Below are 23,399 nucleotides of genomic sequence, written 5' to 3'. Positions count from 1 at the left end.
CTTGCTCTTTCTCCCTTTTCTACTTACATGCAGCTGTTCATGAACTGCACCTGGCAGCCTGGAGGCAAGTGTTACTCACTTAGGCAAATATCTAATTACAATAATGTATAAATTAATTGAAATTATCAATTGGTTAGTACTGACCAATTTGTAACATTAAAAAAAAAACCACGCCACGGTATACTTGAAACCTAATTAACCAAACAGCTAGTTCACCTTTTCTTATATGAAAAGTGAATTTAGGAAAATAGTTGTGACTTTAAAATCATTGCAAAATAGTACACTACAAAAAATTCATTAAATATCTGTGAATATTGTATTCAGTATTAAAGTTTTAATCCACATGCATGGGCATCCACCTGTGTGTGTATGTGTGTGTGTGTGTGTGTGTGTGTGTGTGTGTGTGTATGTATGTGTGTGTGTGTATATATGTGTATGTATATATATAGAAATATTGGGACATCGACACAATTCTAACATCTTTGGCTCTATACAGCACCACAATGGATTTGGAATGAAACAAACACAATGTGCTTTTATATATATGCAGCAGCTTACTTCAAAACTGCACCCTTGTGAGTGACATGTACTGAAAGCAAGGCCTACTAAAGCAGGGGTCCCCAACTCCCAGTCCATAGACTGGCACTGGTCCGTGGCATGCCAGCAACTGGACTGTGCAAACCAGAGAAGCCCTATCCGTGGGATGCAGGCAGCATGCAAAACCATGTCTCCTCCTGCCCCCGGGAAAACCTTTTTCTATGGAACCATTAACTGGTGCCCAAAAGGTGGCAGGCCACTGTACTAAATAATCTTTCAATAAGCAAACTGTTCCTTGCAGGGAAATGATCTGATACTACATTGTTCATCCAACTCTTACAACACACAATTCTAGGAACCTTACTTCTAAAAGGGCTCTTTGAAAATTGTTAATTGCATTAAATGGTTGAGGAAAAGCAAGTGTGAATGTGTAGAGAACCATATAGAAGAAAAAAAATTAAGTTATTATTTTCAGTTAGCCACTAGGTGGCACAGAATTCCATTTTAATGGATTTACCAAGCAAACGTAGATATCAAAATATTACAAGTAATAAAATTGGTGAAAAAAATATCCAAGCAGTAAAAGTGAGTATATGTGTAACTATTTTACACATCACTATTTGTAATTTTATGGTATTCTTTGATGCAATGTTGAGTCAATATCACATTTTTTAAAGTTAATGTATACTTTCTGCAACTGTTTATCGCCAATAATACTCTAATATTATAAAGGCTATACAGCCTTGATTTATGGCCAGTCACTTAGCATTTAAGAAAAAGGGGGCTTTGCAGATATTCTCAATCATCCAGGTCATAGTATTTTTTTCCAAAAGCATCTGGACATTCTTGGTGCTTTGAAAATGTTTCGCTTCTCCATTAGAAGCTTCTGCAATTCAGAAATTGGGGGAATTGCAACCTGGATTTAACGTTCCAGCAGATATTTCACTCGCCCAGTGTTCACATGACCGCACTCTGGATACTCAGCAACATGACTATATTTATGCTCAATTGCAGCATTCCACAGTCATGTGATTGGGTTTTATTTCAGCCATAACTTCAAGCTGGGATCAAGTCCCTTTGTTCAGTACTGCCATAATTTCAAATGTTCACTGAACAAGCACTAGTAAGTTGAGGACTATCTGTATACCATAAAATGTGATTCCTCACATGTATATGGCACCATGATTTTAAGCAAGTATTCTCAACTTAGCAAGAATAAGGCAGGGCATTTAGACAGATCAAACTTTTACTGGTGCCTACTACTGCAGAATTTGCTTATAATAGAGTGACAGGCAATTCTGAACTGTGGTCATTTTATACAAGACTGTACAACCTGCTATACCTAGTAGAAGTCCAATTCCTCTGTTAATGTGTGCATCTTTGGCAGGAGATTTTAAAATATAAATTCCACCAAATTTTCAATAAACCATTGCAGACATAAAATAGCAAACCCACTGATAAACGATGTATGATTTTGCAACTTCTACACCTCTCCAAAATGTTGATATTTCTGCATTTATTTTTATGGTTTGATTTTATAATGTTTTTAATTTTATATGTCACACTGAATCTTTTTTGATCTAATAAATTGTCAAGGACTACTCAGATGAAGGTTTCGTTGCTTCCAATTCTGCAGTCTTGAAATACTTAACTAAAAACTGAAAAAGACTTGCATCTAAAAATAATAATAAAGTACAGTAAACCCAGGGGTAAATAGGGGTAAAACTGGAATGTGTGTGGGTGTATGGGAGGTATATTATATAAACCAGAAGGAATACCTCAGTTTAGATAAACGCCAACAGCTTTCAATCCCTTTAAAACATTATAATCTTCCCAAAGTTTGGCTTTTCTTACTATTAAAAAGAAATTAAATGAGTGTTCCAGATTCAAATCCTTCTATAGTTGTCTTCAATCTGGGCATTTTTCACTTGCACAGATCACTCTTCTCAAGAGGACATCTGGTCAGAGACTTCAGGAAACCAAATACACCAATTAATGAGGGAACTGTTTGATGTTAAATCACCTTACTCCCTCATAAAAGTTTACAAGTGAAATTCTACAGCGCAACTAGATATGTTCCTATTCAAAAGGTAACCCAACTAAGCTCAACATGCAGGCTAACATAAGCAGTTGGATGAAGAGTGTAACCTTAGTATTTTGATTTTTAAAAGTAAATATAAAATAAAAGACAAATAAGAGACTGTATCAAATGTTAATACATAAGAGAAAAACTATTTTAAAGGTAGGAAAAAAAACTAAAAATAAATAAATGAGGACTTACTGCCTGGCCTGGTCCTTATTGGCGTATGTTACATTTACTACTGCAGTCTCTGTGTCAGTATTCACTAGAACAAAAAAGGATGTATCGAAAAAAATAAATTAAAACTTCCTTTGATCATTTCCTTTAAACAAACTATATGAATATTACACCACCTTGCTCACAGTTTTCCACAGTTCCATACTGTGCCAGCAAACCGTCCAGGACCTATTAAAAAGAAACAAAGTACAATGTAAACTTTACACAAGTTATACAAATTTATATAATAATCTTTCAGCATAATATATAAAAAAGGAAAAACAAAAATCCCAATTATGTTTATCTCTTACAAAGTTAGTGACATAGGTTTTTCCAAGTTTTCATACTCTTTATTTCTGAATGTGAAACTTCCACATTTAGTTTGATCCCTAGGAATGAAATGAATCCATTAATAGCAAATTGTATGGAGTTATTTGTGAGTAGATATATAAAGAATTAGATTATATCTGTAACAGTTCATCATACTTTTGTTTTAAATACATACTGAATAATACTTTATCCTAGTCAAGATACAAACAAAATTAAAGAGATGGCAAGATTTCAGAGTAAACTGCAATATGTTGCATACAATTGAACAATTATAATTAAAATTACATTTCTTCATTGCAAAATCACCACGGGGAAAAAGTAGGCTCCAGACTTAAATCAGCACATATTGAAATAGACTTTCTAATTACTATAATCTTCCTCAAAATCAAAATAAAACCATGCTTATTTACAAAAATGGTTGACTCAGATAAATGCAGTATTATTATTATTATTTATTATTTATTATTATTATTTATTATTATTATTATTATTATTATTATTATTATTATTATTATTATTTAACAACAACAACAACAACAATAATAATGTTGGAAGGGACCTTGGAGGTCATCTAATCCAACCCCCTGCTCAGGCACAAAACACTGTATCATTTTGGACAAATGGCTGTCCAGTCTCTTCTTAAAAATTTCCAGTGTTGGAGCATTCACAACTTCTGGAGGAAGGTTGTTCCACTGATTAATTGTTCTAATTGTCAGGAAGTTTCTCCTCAGTTCTAGGTTGCTCGACTGCTCTTACTGGTAAAAATTTACACATAAGATTTTTAAAAATAAATGTAGAGGTGTTTACAATTTATATATAATATTTACAGGAATGTTTATTGTAAAGTAACCTGAATTGAGTTAATGTGAGGGGGGAAGGCAAAAAACAAGTGATTATTTTTTTTAACTTCAATAGACTGAAGAATTCCTTGCATATTCTGGAATGTAACTTTTCGAGTTAGACAGCACTTAATCAGTAGTTATAATTATTTTCAAAATTTACAATAGGTAGCAATTTTATTATGACTTAAATGCTTCACAGACAGAGACAGAGATAGAAGCATTCTCTGCGGCAGGATTAGGTTCTCTTCATTCATTTTAAATAAGAATTCACCTAGCTCCCTTTTACAACAAATAAGGTTTATGTAGAAGGGACTTTATTGGATATATTTATCCCAACAAACTTTTTTTTTAACTTATTGAAAGCATCTTTCCTGATGCCTGGAAACTGATTACTAAAACATGAAATATAATAAACATACTTTTAAGCTAAATTATTTTTTGAGAGCAGAAGAAATGAAAAATCATATGCCTACTGGTTAGTGACTTTTGTAACCCACTTCTTCAAAGGAAGAAAACAGTTGGTTAGATGAACACTTAATTCATGTCTAGAACAAACACCCAAAGTCAATGGGATGCAAATTTAAACCTGTATGCAACCATTATTTTTGAATCAGTTTTAACACAAGAAAATACACCTTCCTTTTAATGTTAATCTTTGTCTAATATTGGCTTACTCCATCATGATTCTTATATTCTTTCTTTGTGGAGGGGGGGGGGAAAGAAACTGAATGCAATGAGTTTATAAACAGACATACTTTTCATCAGTAAATATGAAAATAATTTCCAATATGACCAGCATTCTATAAAGGCAAAATCACTATAAATTGAACACAAAAACAAAATAAAGAAAAATAACCAAGGAGTTTATACTCAAACTATAACCATTGTAGTTCTGATCTCACACTCCAATAATAATTTTACTTCTTAAATCAATATACACGAATAAATCCAAGAAAAGCATGAGAAACATTTGCATTTATATTCTAGCTTTCTTACTTACCAGGCATTTTTTACATTTTTATAATTACTTGCAGTTCCTTTTTGATTTTATCAAGTGCAATACATTTTACCTTTATATTCATAAAAAATCAAGTCCTTTAATTTTTCTCTAAAAGCAAACCAATTCTTGCTAAATTGTTCCATCTGCCTCTCAATCTTCACATGTAGCCTTATTGGGCAATAAGAGAATTTCTAGCCAAGCTAGTAGTGAGATAGCAATCTTGATGAGCAACTGAACAGAAAAATTTGTTTGTATGAACTTTTACTATAGTTAGAAAATAATGTATTCCTTTTTTATGTAGGAACTCTAGCCTTTGTCTAACTGGGGTCTCCTCCTCTTGTTATAACACAAGATGCCTTTCTTGCACACAAAAGGCTGCAGTTTTTATACTATAGGCTTTCATTCATCAGACACTAAAAGCCAAGTCATACAGTATTATAAACAGTGTTACCCTATACCCACTCAAAATCCATAATAATCTTTAACAAAGAGCCATCTAAGCAAATACTATATTAATATTTCTAAGCATTGAAATCAAATATATAGTTCTGTGAAAATAAAACAGCCTTTTTGGATTTCCTCAGTTTTTCAGTATCTTTGCTACTGTGTGTTCTTTATGTGAGTTCTACATAAAGAAAATGAACAAATAACACCAATGTTCTATTTATAAGCAAGTAATTTAACATGCTATATGCCCATATTAAAAAAATACCCTTGAATTTAAGAACTAGTTGCACTATTTTTTGCTTTTTTCCCCAGTAACTGAAATGTTTCCCTGTAGTCACAGACTAGTTTCTCATGTAGCTGTTTAAGAATTTGCGACCCCAATTTGTTTAACTGTATTCTCTTTATCTACTTTCAGAACTTATGTGGAGAATAGATGTTTGAGGTCACATTTATGCAAAAATATTGAAAATTCTAAACAATTCACGAACTTTTAAGCACCTTGTACAAAATTTGTCTATACTGATTACTAGCATCATACAAACTATGCTACATGAATAAATCAGACTATAAACATCATGAAGTTGGAAGCATTCCTGCCCAGAGCTACCGTATTTTTTGGACCATAAGACGCACCCAGTTTTTAGAGCAGGAAAACAAGAAAAAATATTCTTTCTCCTTCTCTCTCTCTCTGTCTTTCTCTCCCTCCCTCTCCCATTGTCCCTTCCTTCCTTCCTTCCTTCCCTCCCTCTTTGTCCTTCCCTCTCTGCATTAGAGCAGTACCCGCGGAGGTGGCCCTGCAGCCCGGCTTTCTCTTGCAGAAAGCAAGCTGAAACGGAGTGAGGGAGATTGCCAGAAATGCGAATCGGCCGATCTCGCGCTCCTGCAAACTCCCTCGCTCGGTTTCAGCTTCCCTTGCTACAAGAGAAAGCAGGCTGAAACGAGGCACATTGCAGCAGCTCGAGATCAGCCGATTTGCATTCCTGGCAATCTCCCTCACTCCGTTTCAGCCTGCTTTCTCTTGTAGCAAGGGAAGCTGAAACCGAGCGAGGGAGAGTGCAGGAGCGTGAGATTGGCGTTTCTCAGCACGTGCCAATTCATGCTCCTGACAATCTCCCTTGCTTTCCACTTGCAGAGGTTGGGGCTGGCCATACGGATCACCTTCCCCACTTTTGGGGAAAAAAGTGTGTCTTATGGTCCAAAAAATACGGTATTTATCTCAATGTAGGCATTGGGTATTCAGGATCAAATTGGGGAATCTTGAAATTTTGTCCAGTAAACAAATCACAAGCATACAAATTTGGTAGCTCTTTATGAGCCCTGATTTGTTCAACACACCATATTTAAAGTATATTATTTAAAGTATATTATGGTATATGGTTTAAAAAATATATTCTACAGCTCTTCAACATCCAAAACCTATCAAATAAATTATTTAGGCAAACAAATATAAATTTTACAAATTATATCGGGGAGAGGCACAAATAGAAAGGAATCCTCATATTCTTGGGATAATTGCTATCTTGATTTTATAAAATTTCTAGCCAGCATGGTGCTTTGAAAATATTTAGACACAAAAGATTAATTATACAAATTCCATCACAATGTTCATGTTGCTAAAGATCATGAAAGCACTAATGAGTCTTTAAAGAGGGAATAAATCAAAAGGTTACTGTTCACCTAGAATTTACTTTAGAACTCTGAAAACATTTAACTCCAATTGCCCTCCATTTAACTTCAATTGTCCAATAGGGGGCAGTATAAATAAATATTTGGATGCTTCTGTTCTTCAAAGATGCAAATTAACAACTCAAGAACAAAAAACTGTTCTTCTCAAATTCTCTGTATGTTAACAGAAGAGAAAAAAGTGATAATACAAGAGGCAAGATGGTAGGCAAAAGGCATACCATCAATTTATCCTCTTAAACAGGTTGAAAATTTAAAAATGAATGCCTACCTCCCACTGCAAGTGTGGCGGAATATTTCGGATTTGAAGTTTTCGACTCCTAGTGATAGAAGTTGGGGGAGGGGGAGAGAGAAAGATTGTTATTTATTAAGTTAAAACACTACTGAATATTTCTAACAATATATGGGGGGAAATCTTATGACAAAAGCTTTTTAAAATATAACCAACAGAATGTACTGTATTTTAAGATATTGCTTTCATGTTTAATGATGTACTGATACTGATTTTTGACACTAGAAATGCATTTCTTTCAATATAACCTCCCCACACATATTGTTTAGATATGCAATTAATTGCTTTTTACATATATATATGAGTTTATTGATTTATTTAGAGGGTGTGTATGGCTGCCCACTTACTTTCAGTGACTCTGGGCACTTATAAACAATAATTTGTATGTTATTGCAGAGGTTCAAGTTCCCAAAATGGCATCAATTTAATTAGCACTTAAATTTCTAAGACTAAATGTCTCTCAGATTTTGATTGGCTATTACATTCTCATCTGTTTTATAAATACACATTCAGATATGAAATCTTTTTACCTCCAACAATACAGCAAGATCTTACATGTCTTTTTTTAACTCATCTCATAGCTGCTTTTGCTAAATATGAAATTATCTATACTCAAATTCATGTACCACATAACCTCTAGGACATGGATGTCAAACTCGCCGCATCACATGACGTGACATATCGCAACTTTTTTTGCATTGCCAGAGCTGGGTTGGGTGTGGCCTCTGTATGATGCAACCAGCCTGCGGGCCGGCAGTTTGACACCCCTGATCTAGGATCTACCAGAACATGGAATCATGTATAGCAACACCCAAGAAATAAATGCATTTTTAAGTCATATATAACTATACATAAAATATATATACTGCATATAATAGATATCAATATTTTGAAACAAAAAAAACTAGAAAAAAATTATTTTGAAATTTAGTTAGGTATATATTCCATTACATATTACATTTACTACATAAAACCCAGTAAGAAACTCCCCTAATTAAGTTTTTAGATGCTATATGCAATATTAAATTCTGTGCTTTCAACACTTATCTTTACTAGTCTAATCATTTCATTCTTCTTCTTATATATCTGAGATATATAAAGCAGCAATGCTGAAGATGGTTCTAATTTGTCACATTTTAACTATACCCAATTTACTCGGCTCCAAACACAAAAAAGCCAACAACAAACAAGTCCCTAGACAATATACACAAACAAGCATTCATAGCTATTACTCACCACTACTCCATTCTTTCTCATCCTACTCCTACAACTCCAACTACCACCCACGTGAGTTCTAGTGTTCCTAGTGAGCATCATTAGACAAAATTATTGTCGTAAGTTCTTTTAACTATATCTAATTTACTGGGCTCCAACATAAAAAGGCCAACAAAGCAAGTTACCAACAAACACACATAAACAAGCATTCACAGCTATTGATCACTACTCAACACTACTCCATTCTTCCTCACTGCTATTGCTGCTCCTACAACTCCAGTTACTATCTCTTGTGAGTACTGCTACTCCTAGTTAGTATTCCAGAGAAAATTATCTCCTTGTAACTGCTTCAGACTGCTTTACTTAAACATACCTTCTTCTTACTGTCTCCCACACACCACAACCAGCTGTCTCTTGAGTACAGCTTTTATAGTCAAGGTTGCAGTACTGGCCAGGGAAAGAGCTTAAAGAGACAGGACAACATCAGCACAGGTGCTTGCTGTTTTCTGGGCAGTCTGCTTTCTCACGTAAGTGTGAGAAAAGGCATCAACATTTCAAGACAAAAATAAATTAAGAAATTCCAGCTAACTACATTAATTGCATGGAACTTAAGTTCTTACAACAGCTTGTCTTACATTAAGAGTTCTGAAAACAATCAACCAACCAACCAACCCAGTATTTGTTTGAGATTCTGTTCTATCTATTCTGGAATATAAAAAGCAATTATGTACATCTAGACTAGAAATAATGTAGAGTAGGAGGGGTAGAATAGAATAGAATAGAAATAGAATTGCTTTATTGGCCAAGTGTAATTAGACACAAGGAATTTGTCTCCAGTGCAAAAGGCCTAGGTGTACATGCAAAGCAACAGAGTAATAATAACCATAATAATGATACCAATAGAGAAGATGGGAAGTATAATACTACAGCTATACAATATAGGTAAATATATTTAGACATAAGACAGGACTATGAGAATTAGGCGTTCAACAAAGTGATGGCACAAGAGAAAACTAAAACGATGCTCGCTCGCTCTCTTTCTCTAGTGTGTGTGTGTGTGTGTGTGTGTGTGAAATGCTTAACTATTTTTTAGATTACCTTGCTAGGCCCCAAACATGGGACAAATCTTTTATTTCCTGTGTCAGCCTATCCTGAAGGCCATCGACAGGCAGTAGTCACACCGGTGACAGCTCATATTTGTGTAAATTTTAAATTGCTAACAAAGAATTAAGGGAGACTGATAAGGTTCGAATCTCGGAAGGGTATGGCTGACTGATGAAAACTAATAAGTTTGAAATGCATATCAGTCTCCCTTAATTCTTTGTTAGCAATTTAAAATTTACACACACACACACACACACACATAATGTGTATATATATATATATATATATATATATATATATATATATATATATATATATGTATGTATGTATGTATGTATGTATGTATGTATGTATGTATGTATGTATAAGTTATTTAGCTCTTTTATATAGGGCAGGCAGACCAATCCTAATATTTTCTTGGCTGCTCTCTTTCCTAAATTTCTTCCTACAGGTTAGCTGATGGCAGATAGTCCAGGAGGAAAGATAAAATAACTGCTATTGGTACAGCCCTGGGGAACTGTCAACTCTCATTAGACTTAAAAACAATTTATAGCCTGGAAATAAAAACCTGTTATTTTCTTTGGTCATTTTTAAAGGAAAAAAAAAACACTTCAGAGAACTTCATTAATCTCTGGAAAGCTTCTTGATGTTAAGTACTTGCAATGTTTACATTAATTTCTAGAGCAACTTCATTAGTCTGTAACCATTTAAAAGTCTTGTGTGATCTGCAAAGCAGCTCCGTATACCTAGACATGCTTTGTCGTCAAAGTACTATGCATTTCTGAAACAGCACTTCTACAATCTGCAGCCCCATTTGAGTGATTTACTGCTTGTGAGTTTGATGTTTTCTTTTCATATAGGTACCCTTGGATTTTGCAATATTGTTGCTCTAAGTAGGTATTTGAAGAAAGATACAAAGCTACAAATACTCAGCTGGTTCACCAAAGTTAGTTACTTCCAAGAACAAAATGCAGACACTGGACTTTCAAAAGATTTTTTTTTCTTCATAGAACTGAAGGATAAATATTCTTCTATAAATAGTATAAAGCAGGGGTTCCCACCCCTGAGGCCATGAACGGGCAACTGAGCAATGTACACACACACACACACACACACACACACACACACACACACGGTCCATGGAAGAATTGTCTTCCATGAAACCGGTGTCTGGTATCAAAAAGTTTGGGTACCACTGCTATAAAGTATGCTTATGTAATGGATTCAGTTGATGAAGAAGAAATTTAGGGCTAGACACTTGTTTTCTTTTGTTTATTACAGAACCAGCTAGATAACCTGCTGAAGTAAGAGATTCATATGGGAAGATGTGACAATCTTAGATAAGATGAGGAAGGATAAAGATTCTCCTACAGTAACCAAAAACAGAATAGTTTAAACCAGGGAGCTTCAAACTTGGCCCTTTTATGACTTGTGGACTTCAACTCCCAGAATTCCTCAGCCAGCATACCTGGCTGAGGAATTCTGGGAGTTGAAGTCCACAAGTCATAAAAGGGCCTAGTTTGAAGACCCCTGGTTTAAACCAAGGGGCTTCAAACTTGGTCCTTTTATGGACTTCAACTCCCAGAATTCCTCAGCCAGCATGCCTGGTTTAGACCCCTGGTTTAAACAGTAGTCTTTCCTGCAGTAAGGTATGATGACTGTGAAACTGAACACTGAGAAAGAGAAAGAAGAGAGACAGTACTGAATTATTGTTTGGAGATGGTTACCACAGTCTGCATAAGAACAGTCAATGTTTCAGTCCTGAAGGAAATAAAGACTGACTGCTCCCCTGACACACATTATTAGCAAGCAAAAACTCACATTCATTTGGGCATATAGTGTAAATAGATGGAGCAAAAAAAAAGAACTATGCATGGTAAGCTAGTGAGGGAAATAGAGAACAAAGACAACTGATAAGATAAACAAATGGGATCAATGATATCAGTGGGAATGAAGAGTTGTGGATTATCACAAGCACCAGTCAAGATGGAAGGCATTTGTCCATACACTAGTCAGATCAAACTTAAGGACACCAAAATAATTATAATTAATGCTGATTGAGTTATAGTCATTGTAATTTAAGAAGTGAAGGACTTTTCATGTGATGTTTCTAGTCCAACCCCCTGCTCAGGCAGGAAACCCTATACCATTTCAGACAAATGGCTGTCCAGTCTCTTCTTAAAAACTTCCAGTGTTGGAGCATTCACAGCTTCTGGAGGAAGGTTGTTCCACTGATTAATTGTTCTAATTGTCAGGAAATTTCTCAGTTCTAGGTTGCTTCTCTCTTTGGTTAGTTTCCATCCATTGCTTCTTGTCCTGCCTTCAGGCACTTTGGAGAATAGCTTGACTCCCTCTTCTTTGTGGCAGCCCCTGAGATATTGGAACACTGCTATCATGTCCCCCCTCGTCCTTCTCTTCATTAAACTAGACATACCCAATTCCAGCAATCGTTCTTCATGTTTTAGACTCCAGTCCTGCCTTCAGGTGTTTGGGAAAAAACGATGACTCCCCTCCTCTTTATGGCAGCCCCTTAGATATTGGAATACTGCTATCATGTCACTCTTACTAGTCCTTCTTGTCATTAAAGTAGACATACCCAATTCCAGCAACTATTCTTTGTTCTAGCCTCCAGTCCCACAATCATCTTTATTGCTGTTTTCTGTACTCTTTCTAGAGTCTCAAGATCTTTTCTACATCATGGTGACCAAAACTGGACGCAGTATTCCAAGTGGCCTTACCAAGGCATTGTAAAGTGATATTAATACTTCACGTGATCTTGATTCTATCCCTCTGTTAACATAGCTGCAGCACACGGCTAGCTCATATTTAAGTGATTGTCCACTAGGACTCCAACATCCCTCTCACAGTTACTACTATAGTGCCCAATGTTCAAATCTGTCAAGATCCTTCTGTCTCTTAAGCTTATCTTCTGGAGTGTTGGCTATTTCTGCCAGCTTGGTGTCATCTGCAAATTTGATGAGTTCCCATCTATCCCCTCATCCATATGATTGATGAAGATGTTGAAGAGCACTGGGACACCCCACTCAACATTTTCCTCCATGTAGATGCGGTTCCATTGAGGACCACACGCTGAGTATGATTGAAAAACATTAAATATGTTCCTTTTTCTTCTCTGAATACACAATATGTATGTACAACTTGGAAAAAACAAATCTTATTATCCATGTAATTGTGTAATGAGTTTTTGGAAGCTGAAATTATACCACCCTTAAATACTTGTGCCAAATAAGTACATCAATCAAAAATTGCCTAGTGTTGCTATATTTTAATGAACTATATCCAATAATAGTTTAAACTAAATCCTAAAAGGACAGCATGTGTACAGTCATTCTTAATATACACTGCTGATTTTATCAGTTGGCCTATGGAAGGACAAAGTTCTTCTTTGTGAATAGGACTGAAAAGTTGTCACTGTAAAAACTATTGCATGTCTTCTTGGGAATTGGTATACAGCAGCGGCCCCCAACCTTTTGGGCACCAGGGACCTGTTTCTTGGAGAGAGGTTTTTCCATGAACAGGAGGGGGTATGGTTAAATATGCTGCCTGCTTCCTGCGGATGGGGCTTCATTTTTGTGTGTGTGTGTGTGGTCCAGTTTCTGGCATGCCATGGACTGCTGCCAGTCCACGGACCAGGGGTTGGGGACTCCTGGTATACAGAATTTCACACAATTCTGTTTTGCTTGTTTTCTAGGAGACTTCATCTAGGAATGGGTTTGCATTAATCTGTGGATTATTTTCAGTACATTTTTATTTTCTATTGTACTCTGAGGCTACAGAAAAACTAAATCAGTCTCTCCCAAACATTTCTATCAAAAAGATTTCTGGCTGCTCTGGCTATATTTTTGTTTCCAGCAACAGAAGAGAAATGAAGTTCTAGAACAGGAGTTCAAGATTCTTGTGACACGAAGCTATCTTTATTAAAGGAAGAAGTTAGCAGTGTATATTTCTTTTGGTTTGTGATTGCATCGGATTGCTCAGGGATAACTCTACGCAGGTATGCTCTTGCCATTTTAGGTTGCTGTACCAACTGAATCTAACGGTTTTTAAAAATTTGTGAATCTTTTGAATTTTCAATATGACCCACTTCCACATATCTTAATTGTAAAGAGCAGACTTGGATAGCAAATGCCTAGAAATCTGTTCTTTAAAATAATGTAAGATTTCCACACTCATACCTCATTTTCATCCCTATGACTGAAACAGTTATCTCTAATTTGCCACAGAAATATGTAGTTTTGAATCATTTTCTTCAATAAATCAATGAACAAATACACTGTTTTTTATTTATTTGTTTAACTGCTTATCTTTTTCTAGTTTTAGGACTTGTGGGGGGGGGATAAGAGATCACGTATTAGGTTGCCTTTTTGCAGAAATATTGAAAATTCAAAACATTTAGCAAACTTTTAAGCACCACTATATTCCAAAAACCCAAATGTAGCTGTGTTGATACATGCCTTGGTTACACTTAGATGGACAATGTGAGTGACACTGAGCAACTACTGACCTATTGTGTGAAATTTCAACTGGTCCAGAATGGGAAAGTAACAATGGGGTTGTATTATATTTTTCTGTACATGGAATCATCTGTTTTTCTGAAACAGTTGCACTGAATGCTTATGTCTTCTGAGCACAATTTAAAGCATTTGTCAATAACTGCCACATCCTAAATAATCTGGTCCCAATGTTTCTTATCAGTCATCTCGTTCTGTACTTCCCTGCCCTTGTCCTTATACCTGATGAAAAATCCTTTCCCTAAAGGTTAATTATTACAAATGCATACAAGAGAAGGATCCATTTCAGAGGTCTCGCACTTTCAGAAGTTCAAGTTGTCAATTTTTAAAACATATTTCAGTAAATACATTAGTTTAAAGTATCTCATGCTTTCATTTATTGATTTGCATAATATAATTCCGATTGTCTTTACTCATTTCTGAATCTTTCTGTTTTAGCATAGTGGTAAAGGTAAAGGTTCCCCCGCACATGCGTGCTAGTCGTTTCCAACTCTAGGGGCCGGTGCTCATCTCCGTTTCAAAGCCGAAGAGCCAGCGCTTGTCCGAGGACGTCTCCGTGGTCATGTGGCCGGCATGACTAGACGCCAAAGGCGCACGGAACGCTGTTACCTTCCCACCATAGTGGTCCCTATTTTTCTACTTGCATTTTTACGTGCTTTCAAACTGCTAGGTTGGCAGAAGCTGGGACGAGTAACAGGCGCTCACTCTGTTACGCGGCACTCGGGATTCGACCTGCCAAACTGCCGACCTTCTGATCAACAAGCTCAGTGTCCTAACCCACTGAGCCACCACGTCCCTTAGCATAGTGGTACTTTACTTAAAATTTCTTATATTTTATCATTAATTTTCACTGCTATAATTTGAGTGTTATATAAGGAAATCCTCGGATATGAATCCTTACATTAAACATATACCTGGAAGAACAAGACCAGACCTACTTCCTAGAACAGTATATTCAGCAGTTAAAATATTTTTATAAAGACAGAGATGCTATGAAATGCTTTCTAAAGTATCTGTGCGTATGATTCTTTATTGACATACTACTCTTAAAACATTGAAGATAAATTCTGTACAATAATTTCACATACTTTATCTCTTTTAATTTCAATTTTGGATAGCTACTCTCCTCATCTTTAACTTTTAGTTTTTTAAAAATAAAATATAGTGGGAACATGAAGTCTTTTTGTTTTCTCAATTATGGATAGTGCAATTTGGATGGAATCCTTTAGACATGCCCAAGGCACACCCTGTGGGACTTTTTTTTTTTAAAAAATCTCACTATGCTATAACACCAATGCTTTTGATTCAATTTCAAAAACTATTTCCAGTGTGCACAGTGCAGTACTATTAGAGAAGCAGAAGCCCCAACTCCTCTTAGGCACATAAATGGGAATTAATTATGCTGCCTTTTGAAACACACCAGCAGGGACCTAAATCTAAATCTACCAGTAAACACTTTCTATACTGAAGTCACCAAAAACATATCTTCTATCATGAAAATTAAAGATGAAAAATGCAGAAGGAATAGAAAAAAAAAAGTGTAAGGAAACCTCAGGAATTGCTAACTTCTCCATTTTTGTTCACAATTATTTCCAGTCATATACTTTTTCAAATTTTAGTAACCATGTGCAATTCATTCATTATCACTTTTAAAAACTATATTGTGTGGGTCCTTGGTATCCTCTGAGCTTGATTGTTTTCTTGCAGACATTTCATGACCAAGCTAGGTAATTTAATCAATGCTAGAAGGGAGAGGGATTTTGTTCTCATTTTATATACTAGTGGTCTTCCCAGTCAATGCTGATGAGAATAGTCTTGGTGCTTCTTGGTTACGATTTTTTCTTTCCATTCAAAATTACTACAAAAATAAACATGACCTGCAAGCTTTCCATCTCTTCTTTATAGCATATATATCACATAAACCACAAGGTTCCTAGTAACCCTTTAATAAATATTGAAAATTATCATCCTTCCTCTGGAATTCAACTACATGTATAATCCGCAGGACCACTTTGCAATAATTATTTGTTTGTTTATTTAGATTCATTGCCAAATATGTTATTACATGATATTTATCATATTTTTGCTATTTGGTTTATTTAGTCCTTAAAAACAAATACATAATCCTGGCTTCAATTTCATGAACAAAAGATTAATTTTCTGAAAAGAACATTTAAGTTTTATACTCCAAAATGTTGAGTGTATCGTTATATAGGATATACAGGCTGTTTCAGCATATAGTTTGCTGTTTTGTGATCATTAAAACAAGAATGCTAGGTTTTCAGTATTGTTTGAAATTACTGAGTCTAAGAAGAATATCAGTAGAAAATGCCCAAATGACTGTGGCTAATGAAAAAACATATGGCTACATTTGTTTCAAGCAAAGATTACCTGAGCATTGTATGTAAGGTAACTGAAAATAACTTTAGTACAAATTATTAACTTCATTTCCCAAGGACACAGGTCTGCAACCCACGGCTCCGGAGCCGCTCCGGAGCCGCATGCGGCTCCCAGTCCTCTGCCATGTGCAGTCCCCCCCCCAAAAAAAAGTGGGACTAAAAAAGTTCAACCAATCAATTCAAATTTGCAGGGTAGGTGCATATCTTGCCTTGGCTCCACTCTTCAGTCAAACCCTGTTCTGCGCATGCGCGCATGTACGCACATGCGTACATATTTTTTGCGGCTCCCAGTTTTTCCTTTTGTGAGGGAACCGGTTCCGAGTGGCTCTTTCACTGTTTCAGGTTGCTGACCCCTGCCCAAGGATCATCTTCAACTATCTTTCTTTCTAGGTCTAATGTTATATTTACAAAACATTTCTCATGACTCTAATCAATGCAATCTCTGAATATGGTAACAGAAATAGAGTGCTAAGAAAATATCAAAAGGAGCAGTTGTAATGGACTCCTCAAAATGAGCATTTTTTTTAGTCCCACAGAAAATCCTACCCATTTTCTGATCCAGAAGTGCTTTTCCAATCATAAAATATGTGATTTTGACCACTAGAAAAGAACATTGTTAATTCCCTTTCATAGTAATAATAATAATAATAATAATAATAATAATAATAATAATAATAATAATAATAATAATAATAATAATTTAATTTTTATACCGCCCTTCTCCCGAAGGACTCAGGGCGGTGTACATTACAATTAGTCATATTGTAATATGACTAATTTTTAATTTCATCTTTCTCCACAGTTCTCTGTATGTGAGCCAGTGAGAAAACAGTGCTAAAAAAAGTCAGACAATAACCTAAATCCATAGCAATACACAAACCACACATATGAAATGACTTGAACACAACAGATATCTAGTGAGAAAATTCTGATGCAGAGGTGGAACTATGATTTTGCAATAAAATATATTCATAAAATATATAAAAAAGAACAGAGGGGGCTGTTCCTCCCAGCAATTCTGATTATTTTATATTTGTTAGATTTATATGGATGCCTATCTCATTAAAAGTGACTGAGCAGAGTATAATAATCTAATGAAGCAAAAAAAACAACACATTACTTAAGATTAAGATATATAAACCCAAGGTATGGAAAAAAAGAGAATATATTTATCTCAGTAGTGTAACTATCTGACCATATCCCTGATTTCCTGGGACCCCAGACCTGATGACTTAAGGACTACAGAACATCAAAAAGGATGGAGTTAACCAAACATTTGAGGAGAGAATGTTACACAAGTCGGCAACCATTGCAAAGAAGATCATCTCCCAAAATCATCAAATATAGGTCCCTGGCAAATGGTAATTGCAACAGGCCATCTCTGTTTGATCTAATGGGACAGGCTCATATAATCAGGCAGAGGCGGTTCCTCAGATCACGAAAGGCTTTAAAGGTTAAAAGTTAAAACCAGCAATTTGAATTCAACCTGAAAGCAAACTGGCAACCAAAGCAGCTCATACAGCAGAAGTGTGACATGGGATGTTTTAGAAACACAGATAACTTGCCCACTGCATTCTGCACCATTGAAGCTTCTAAACATCTTCAAGGGCAGCCCTGTATTACAGTAATCCAATACGGAAGTAACTAGGGCATGTATGATTGTGAGCAGAGTCTCTTGATCAAGGAAAAGTCCTCCCAGCCACAACTGCCACTTGTTCTTCAAGCAGTCATGAACCTAGGAGGATTCCAGTGTCCCACTGGGTTTACCTGGGACAGAGCAACGTCATCCAAAACCAAAGATGGCATAGTCCTGGAATCACTCAACCCCCCCAAACCCAGAGCCACTCCCCTTGTCAGAGTTCAGCTGAAAATCTGATGTTTCCCACCCAAACGGTCTCCAAGCAATGGTTTAAGACATCCATGGCACTTCATAATTCATCAGGGCAGAGATTTAAAACAGGATATCATCAGGATACCTCACCCCATAGTTACAGATGAGCTTATCCAAAGGCATCACGTTAGATGTTAAAAAGGAGGGAGCATTGAACCTTGCAGCAGCCTATATAACGGGGGCCAAGGATGGAATCTTTCCTCCCCAATTAACACAGTTTGGAGAAAGAAGGTGAACCAATGCTGTGTCCTCCACCCCGAAGCCTCTGAGCCTATCCAAAAGGATGCCATGGTCAATGGTATTGAAAGCTGACACAAGGTCAAGTAGGACCATGTAAGAGGTTCTATAAGCCCTCTTTACCCAAGACAGCTCATGCATCAGTCACCCTGAACAGAGCTACAGGGCATCAATCTGTGGGCACATGATGGGCAGAGAGACACTGGCTCTTCCCAGCCCTTACCGTCACAAGGTCAGCCTTAATAGCCACTCTAATCCTTATTTGGTCAAGTTTATCCATTACTGAGCAGTAGTAGCACTCCAGACATCTCATCTCTTATTTCGTTTTCTTCAACTCCACTGTGTACCATAGAAAGCCGTGAGATGCCCAAGAGGCAACCAAGACTTCTAATGGAGCATGGAGCAGATCAACAGAAACCCTCTAGCTCCCACTGAAAGCCCTAAGAATGTACAAATTTATGGAGTTTTAAGCTAATTTAACTACAATTACAAATGCAAGATACTAAGCCTCGTACTGAACTAAGCAAAAGGGGATAATATGCTGGGAAAATTTCAGAGAACTCTCACCTTTAAACTATTACTCTAATTTTTCAGACAAGAAAATAAGACAAAGATATATTTACCAGCAATTTGTCATCCAAATCTTCATAAACAACTTTCAAATACTTAGACAGGGGAAATGGCAAACTGAAAACCAATTTTCATTGCTATTTTGTAGTTATTTCCATCATGGCAAAACAATAGTTATTTTAAAATTGTTTGGGAAGTTTCAACATTATTTATATACAGTTCCAGGATGTGCAGGTAGTCTTTGACTTACAATTTTAGCACCAGTTTTAAGTTATGATAAAACTCCTCAAAAAATACTTATAACTCAGTTCCCGTTTTGGGCACAAACACCTCATAGCGAACAATGGGTTTGCTTAATGATCCCATATTCACTTGACCACCACCATTTAAAAGGTTATAAAATGCTCTGTATGACCATCATGGCATGGGGAGGCTCCATTATTGTCTTAAATCAAGAACTGTCTATATTGCATTTCACCTAGGTATAAAGAAAAACCAATCTTGATAGCTGAAACCAAAAAGGCTTGCAGTTGTTCTTCAAGCACATCGTGTAAGATAAATTACTATTTTAAATTAAAAGACTACTTAATACTTTAAGACAATTTCACACCTTTATGCCTAAAGCAGTCATAATAGAATACAAGCATGTGAGTTGATTTAAACCCACCAAGTCCCTATGCTAATCACCAAGTCTCTGTTAATTTAAAAAATTTAGATCCTCTTCCAATATACTAATTAATATATCAATATTTTAAATCCAAAATGCTTCAGTTTAACTATTTTGCTGAATTTATCATTAATATTTAATACATTCTAAATTACCAAAGTTCTCCTAAATTGGTTTATTCTATAACATCACACAGTCAACATTAAGTTTTAAATTGCACTGATGAAAAAGAACAGACGTCTAAAGGCCCATACAAAACATGGAAAATTAGGAGACCCCCCCCTTTTTTCGTGTATTCGTATCTCCAAATAGGGATTTAAAAATAAATTTAGCTTGTGTATAAACCAATGGGATTTGACTTGGTCTCTGTTCTTACTTGGTATCTATTGAAATATTAAATTGTATTTTATACTAAAATACTTTCATCTTTTGTTAGATAAACATCTGTTGAAAGAACTAAGCAAATATCTGATATAATTTATTTCCAGTCTGGTCTTAATTTTGTAGACTATATTTTAAGAACTTTATAATATAACACTTTCTTTAATTCATTATAGATCACAGAAACAGCTGACAGAAGTTGCTTGTTAGAATTATAAAAAATTATAATTTCAATTATATTCAATCCTAGAAGGAATATAATAATTTAGTGCAATCTTATTTTGCTTTGGCAAATAGAAATGTTATTAACCTAGTCTACAAGTCACACAAAGCAAGCCTGATTTCAGAGAGAGAGAGACCTACAGCTTGGGCAAGGCAATCCTATCCTACCCTAACCCTTTATATTCAGTCTCCAAAAGGTTTTTCAAAATCATGAGATGCAAATGAAGCATCTCCCTATAACAGCTGTCCTGTGACCTCTCCTGTGTGGTCTGAAATGCTATTTAAACAGCTAGTTAGAATGCTGTATTTATTTACTTTTGCTTGATATTAATCCTATCTTTCCTCCAGGAACTCAAGCCACCCTATTTTTCCACAACATTTGAATAGCTTGAGATTATGACTGGTAGAAGTCACTCAATAAGCTTTTACAATTATGCTATCTTTAGGTTTTTTTATTTCATTACTCACTACTGTTTTTAATATTGATCCTATTATATTATTCTTGTGATATTTTATTTCAGTAAATTTTATTGTTCATCTTGAGACTATAATATAAAAGGAATATAATTTTTAAATACAATTAACTCTTCAAATTATTTTTTTTCCAATTTTATTGATGCAATTTCATAAGTGGTATCCAATTGCTAATTACTGTGTAAGCATCATTCCGCTTATGTATCTTTCATTTACCAACAAATCTGTTTAAGAAAATATCTAATAATAAATTCCCTTAATAATAATAACTACATTTTAAGTCAAATTATTAAACAACTAAAACATTATTTATTTATGGTGCTAATTCTAATACAGTTATAAAGCATTGGCGGGGATTACTCTACCAAACATTTCTGATGAAAAATAATTTTGTATTACTTTCCAATTTATTTTTTTCTATTCCATTCTATTTCCCTCACACATAAACAAGCACCACATTAAGAACAAAAGATTTGATCCATTTCACTCACTACTTTGCTTATTTTCTGAGTAATATTTTTTCTAGAATCTCAGGAGTTATCTATCCCACCTGATACAAATGTCCAATATAGATCTCAATTTCTAACTCAGCTCAGGAGTTCACAAAAAGACATCTTGGTGACCAGTATGCTAAAAAATCCAATAGCATATTTTAGAAAGGTCAGCCAAATGGACATAACAATCAAAGAGATTGTAGATTTTTTTTGTAAGTCTTACAAAAACTCAGTTATAGTACATACAAATACAATTTGCAATATCTTAAAAGAAAACACCAATAAAGCATTATTTGGTGTATTTCATAAGAAAGTTTAAGGTCAATTTATATTATAAAATAGTATCACAGAGTACTTTTGCACGATTATATTTCTGACACATCTGTATGGAAATAGTTATGCGGGCACACTGGAGCTTCTCAGAAGAAAGTCCACGTAGAGACTGTTATCTTTACATCCTCCTGCTAGTAGATGATGATGATACCCTTCTTGCCACAACATTGTAATATGAAAATCAAGGCATATTCTATGCATTTTAGCCAAAAACTATGCTTCCTGGAAAACCTTATCAGGATATTCTTTATGACTGTCGAGTATTATTTCAGACAAAATGAACAGAAAGTATTGACTTATGACCATAATTGACCCCAAAAATTGTGTTGTTAAGTGAGACATTTGTTAAGTGAGTTTTGCCCCATTTTACAATCTTTCTTAGACAGTTAAGTGAATCACTGCCGATAAGTCAGCAACACGGTTGTTAAATGAATCTGATTTTGTTTGTCAGAAGTTTGCAGAAGGTGATCGCGTGACCTTGGAACAGAGCAACAAATCATAAGTTGCCAAGCATCTGAATTTTGATCACATGATCATGGGGATGCTACAAAGGACAAAAGTGTGAAAAACTGTCATGCATCACTTTTTTCAGTGCTGTTGTAACTTTGAATAGTCGCTAAATGAACTGTTGTAATTGAGGACTACCTGTATTGAATTGGATTGCAGAAAAAAGAGAAATCTGTTAACTAAAAGTGAGATAATAATGCCGCGGCCTCAAAACACTCCTTTTCCACCTGGCTGACCTGGACTGACAGGCATTTTAATTATATTTACAATTTTTAATTTATTTTTAATTTTTAATTTATTGCACAGATGATTTTAATTTTATTTTTATCTTAATTTCTGTACTTATTATATGTTTTGTTGTTAGCCGCCCTGAGTCCTTCGGGAGATAGGGCGGGATATAAATCCCATTAATAAATAATAATAAATAAATATGAGAGGAAAACAGGATACAGGAGAAAAATTATGTGAATTTGGCATGAAAAAAATCCTTAAAAACATATTGAGGCACAACTTTTCTTCAGTATTTTAACTAGTACATTGTAACATTTGTTTTTCTCAGTATGCCTTTCTTGAATTTCATGTTTGTGTTCTACTGGGAGATAAAATTCATAATTTGTGATTCACCTATTTAGTAAAAAAAACACGCAAAAAGTCATATTTTCTCTGAATCTATACTATTTGTGCATTGTAGCACATATAGCAAAGACAAAAAATACTTTATTGAAATTACATGTTTTATTTTGACCAAAAAATGAAAACCAATGTTAAAGACAAAGGAGCTTAATGCAAAGTGTTAAGACTTCTTACTAAGAAATTCTTCAAGAAATATTCTGGCTAACTACAAATGCACAAGCTCCATTGTATTAAAACACCTATATGAAGCTCTCCATGTAGCTTTCTGTTAATAAGAATTCTTAGATCTGGAAAGGGAAGGTCTTTCTTCCCT

General features: G+C 35.1%; 1 protein-coding gene across 1 annotated transcript in view; it reads right to left on the bottom strand.

Annotated features, from left to right (window-relative positions):
• IGF2BP3 (insulin like growth factor 2 mRNA binding protein 3) overlaps positions 1–23,399 on the bottom strand; it is a 65,455-nt gene that overhangs the window by 31,354 nt on the left and 10,702 nt on the right. The window contains 4 exon segments of the mRNA XM_083378680.1: positions 2,819–2,898; positions 2,901–2,960; positions 2,963–3,022; positions 7,407–7,455. Coding sequence (XP_083234806.1) covers positions 2,819–2,898; positions 2,901–2,960; positions 2,963–3,022; positions 7,407–7,455 — 249 coding nt within the window.

This window comes from Vipera ursinii (assembly GCF_947247035.1).
Source record: "Vipera ursinii genome assembly, chromosome: Z".
NCBI lineage: Eukaryota > Metazoa > Chordata > Lepidosauria > Squamata > Viperidae > Vipera > Vipera ursinii.
Note: the sequence above shows the minus strand (reverse complement) of the source record. Positions and strands in the feature narration are given on the sequence as shown.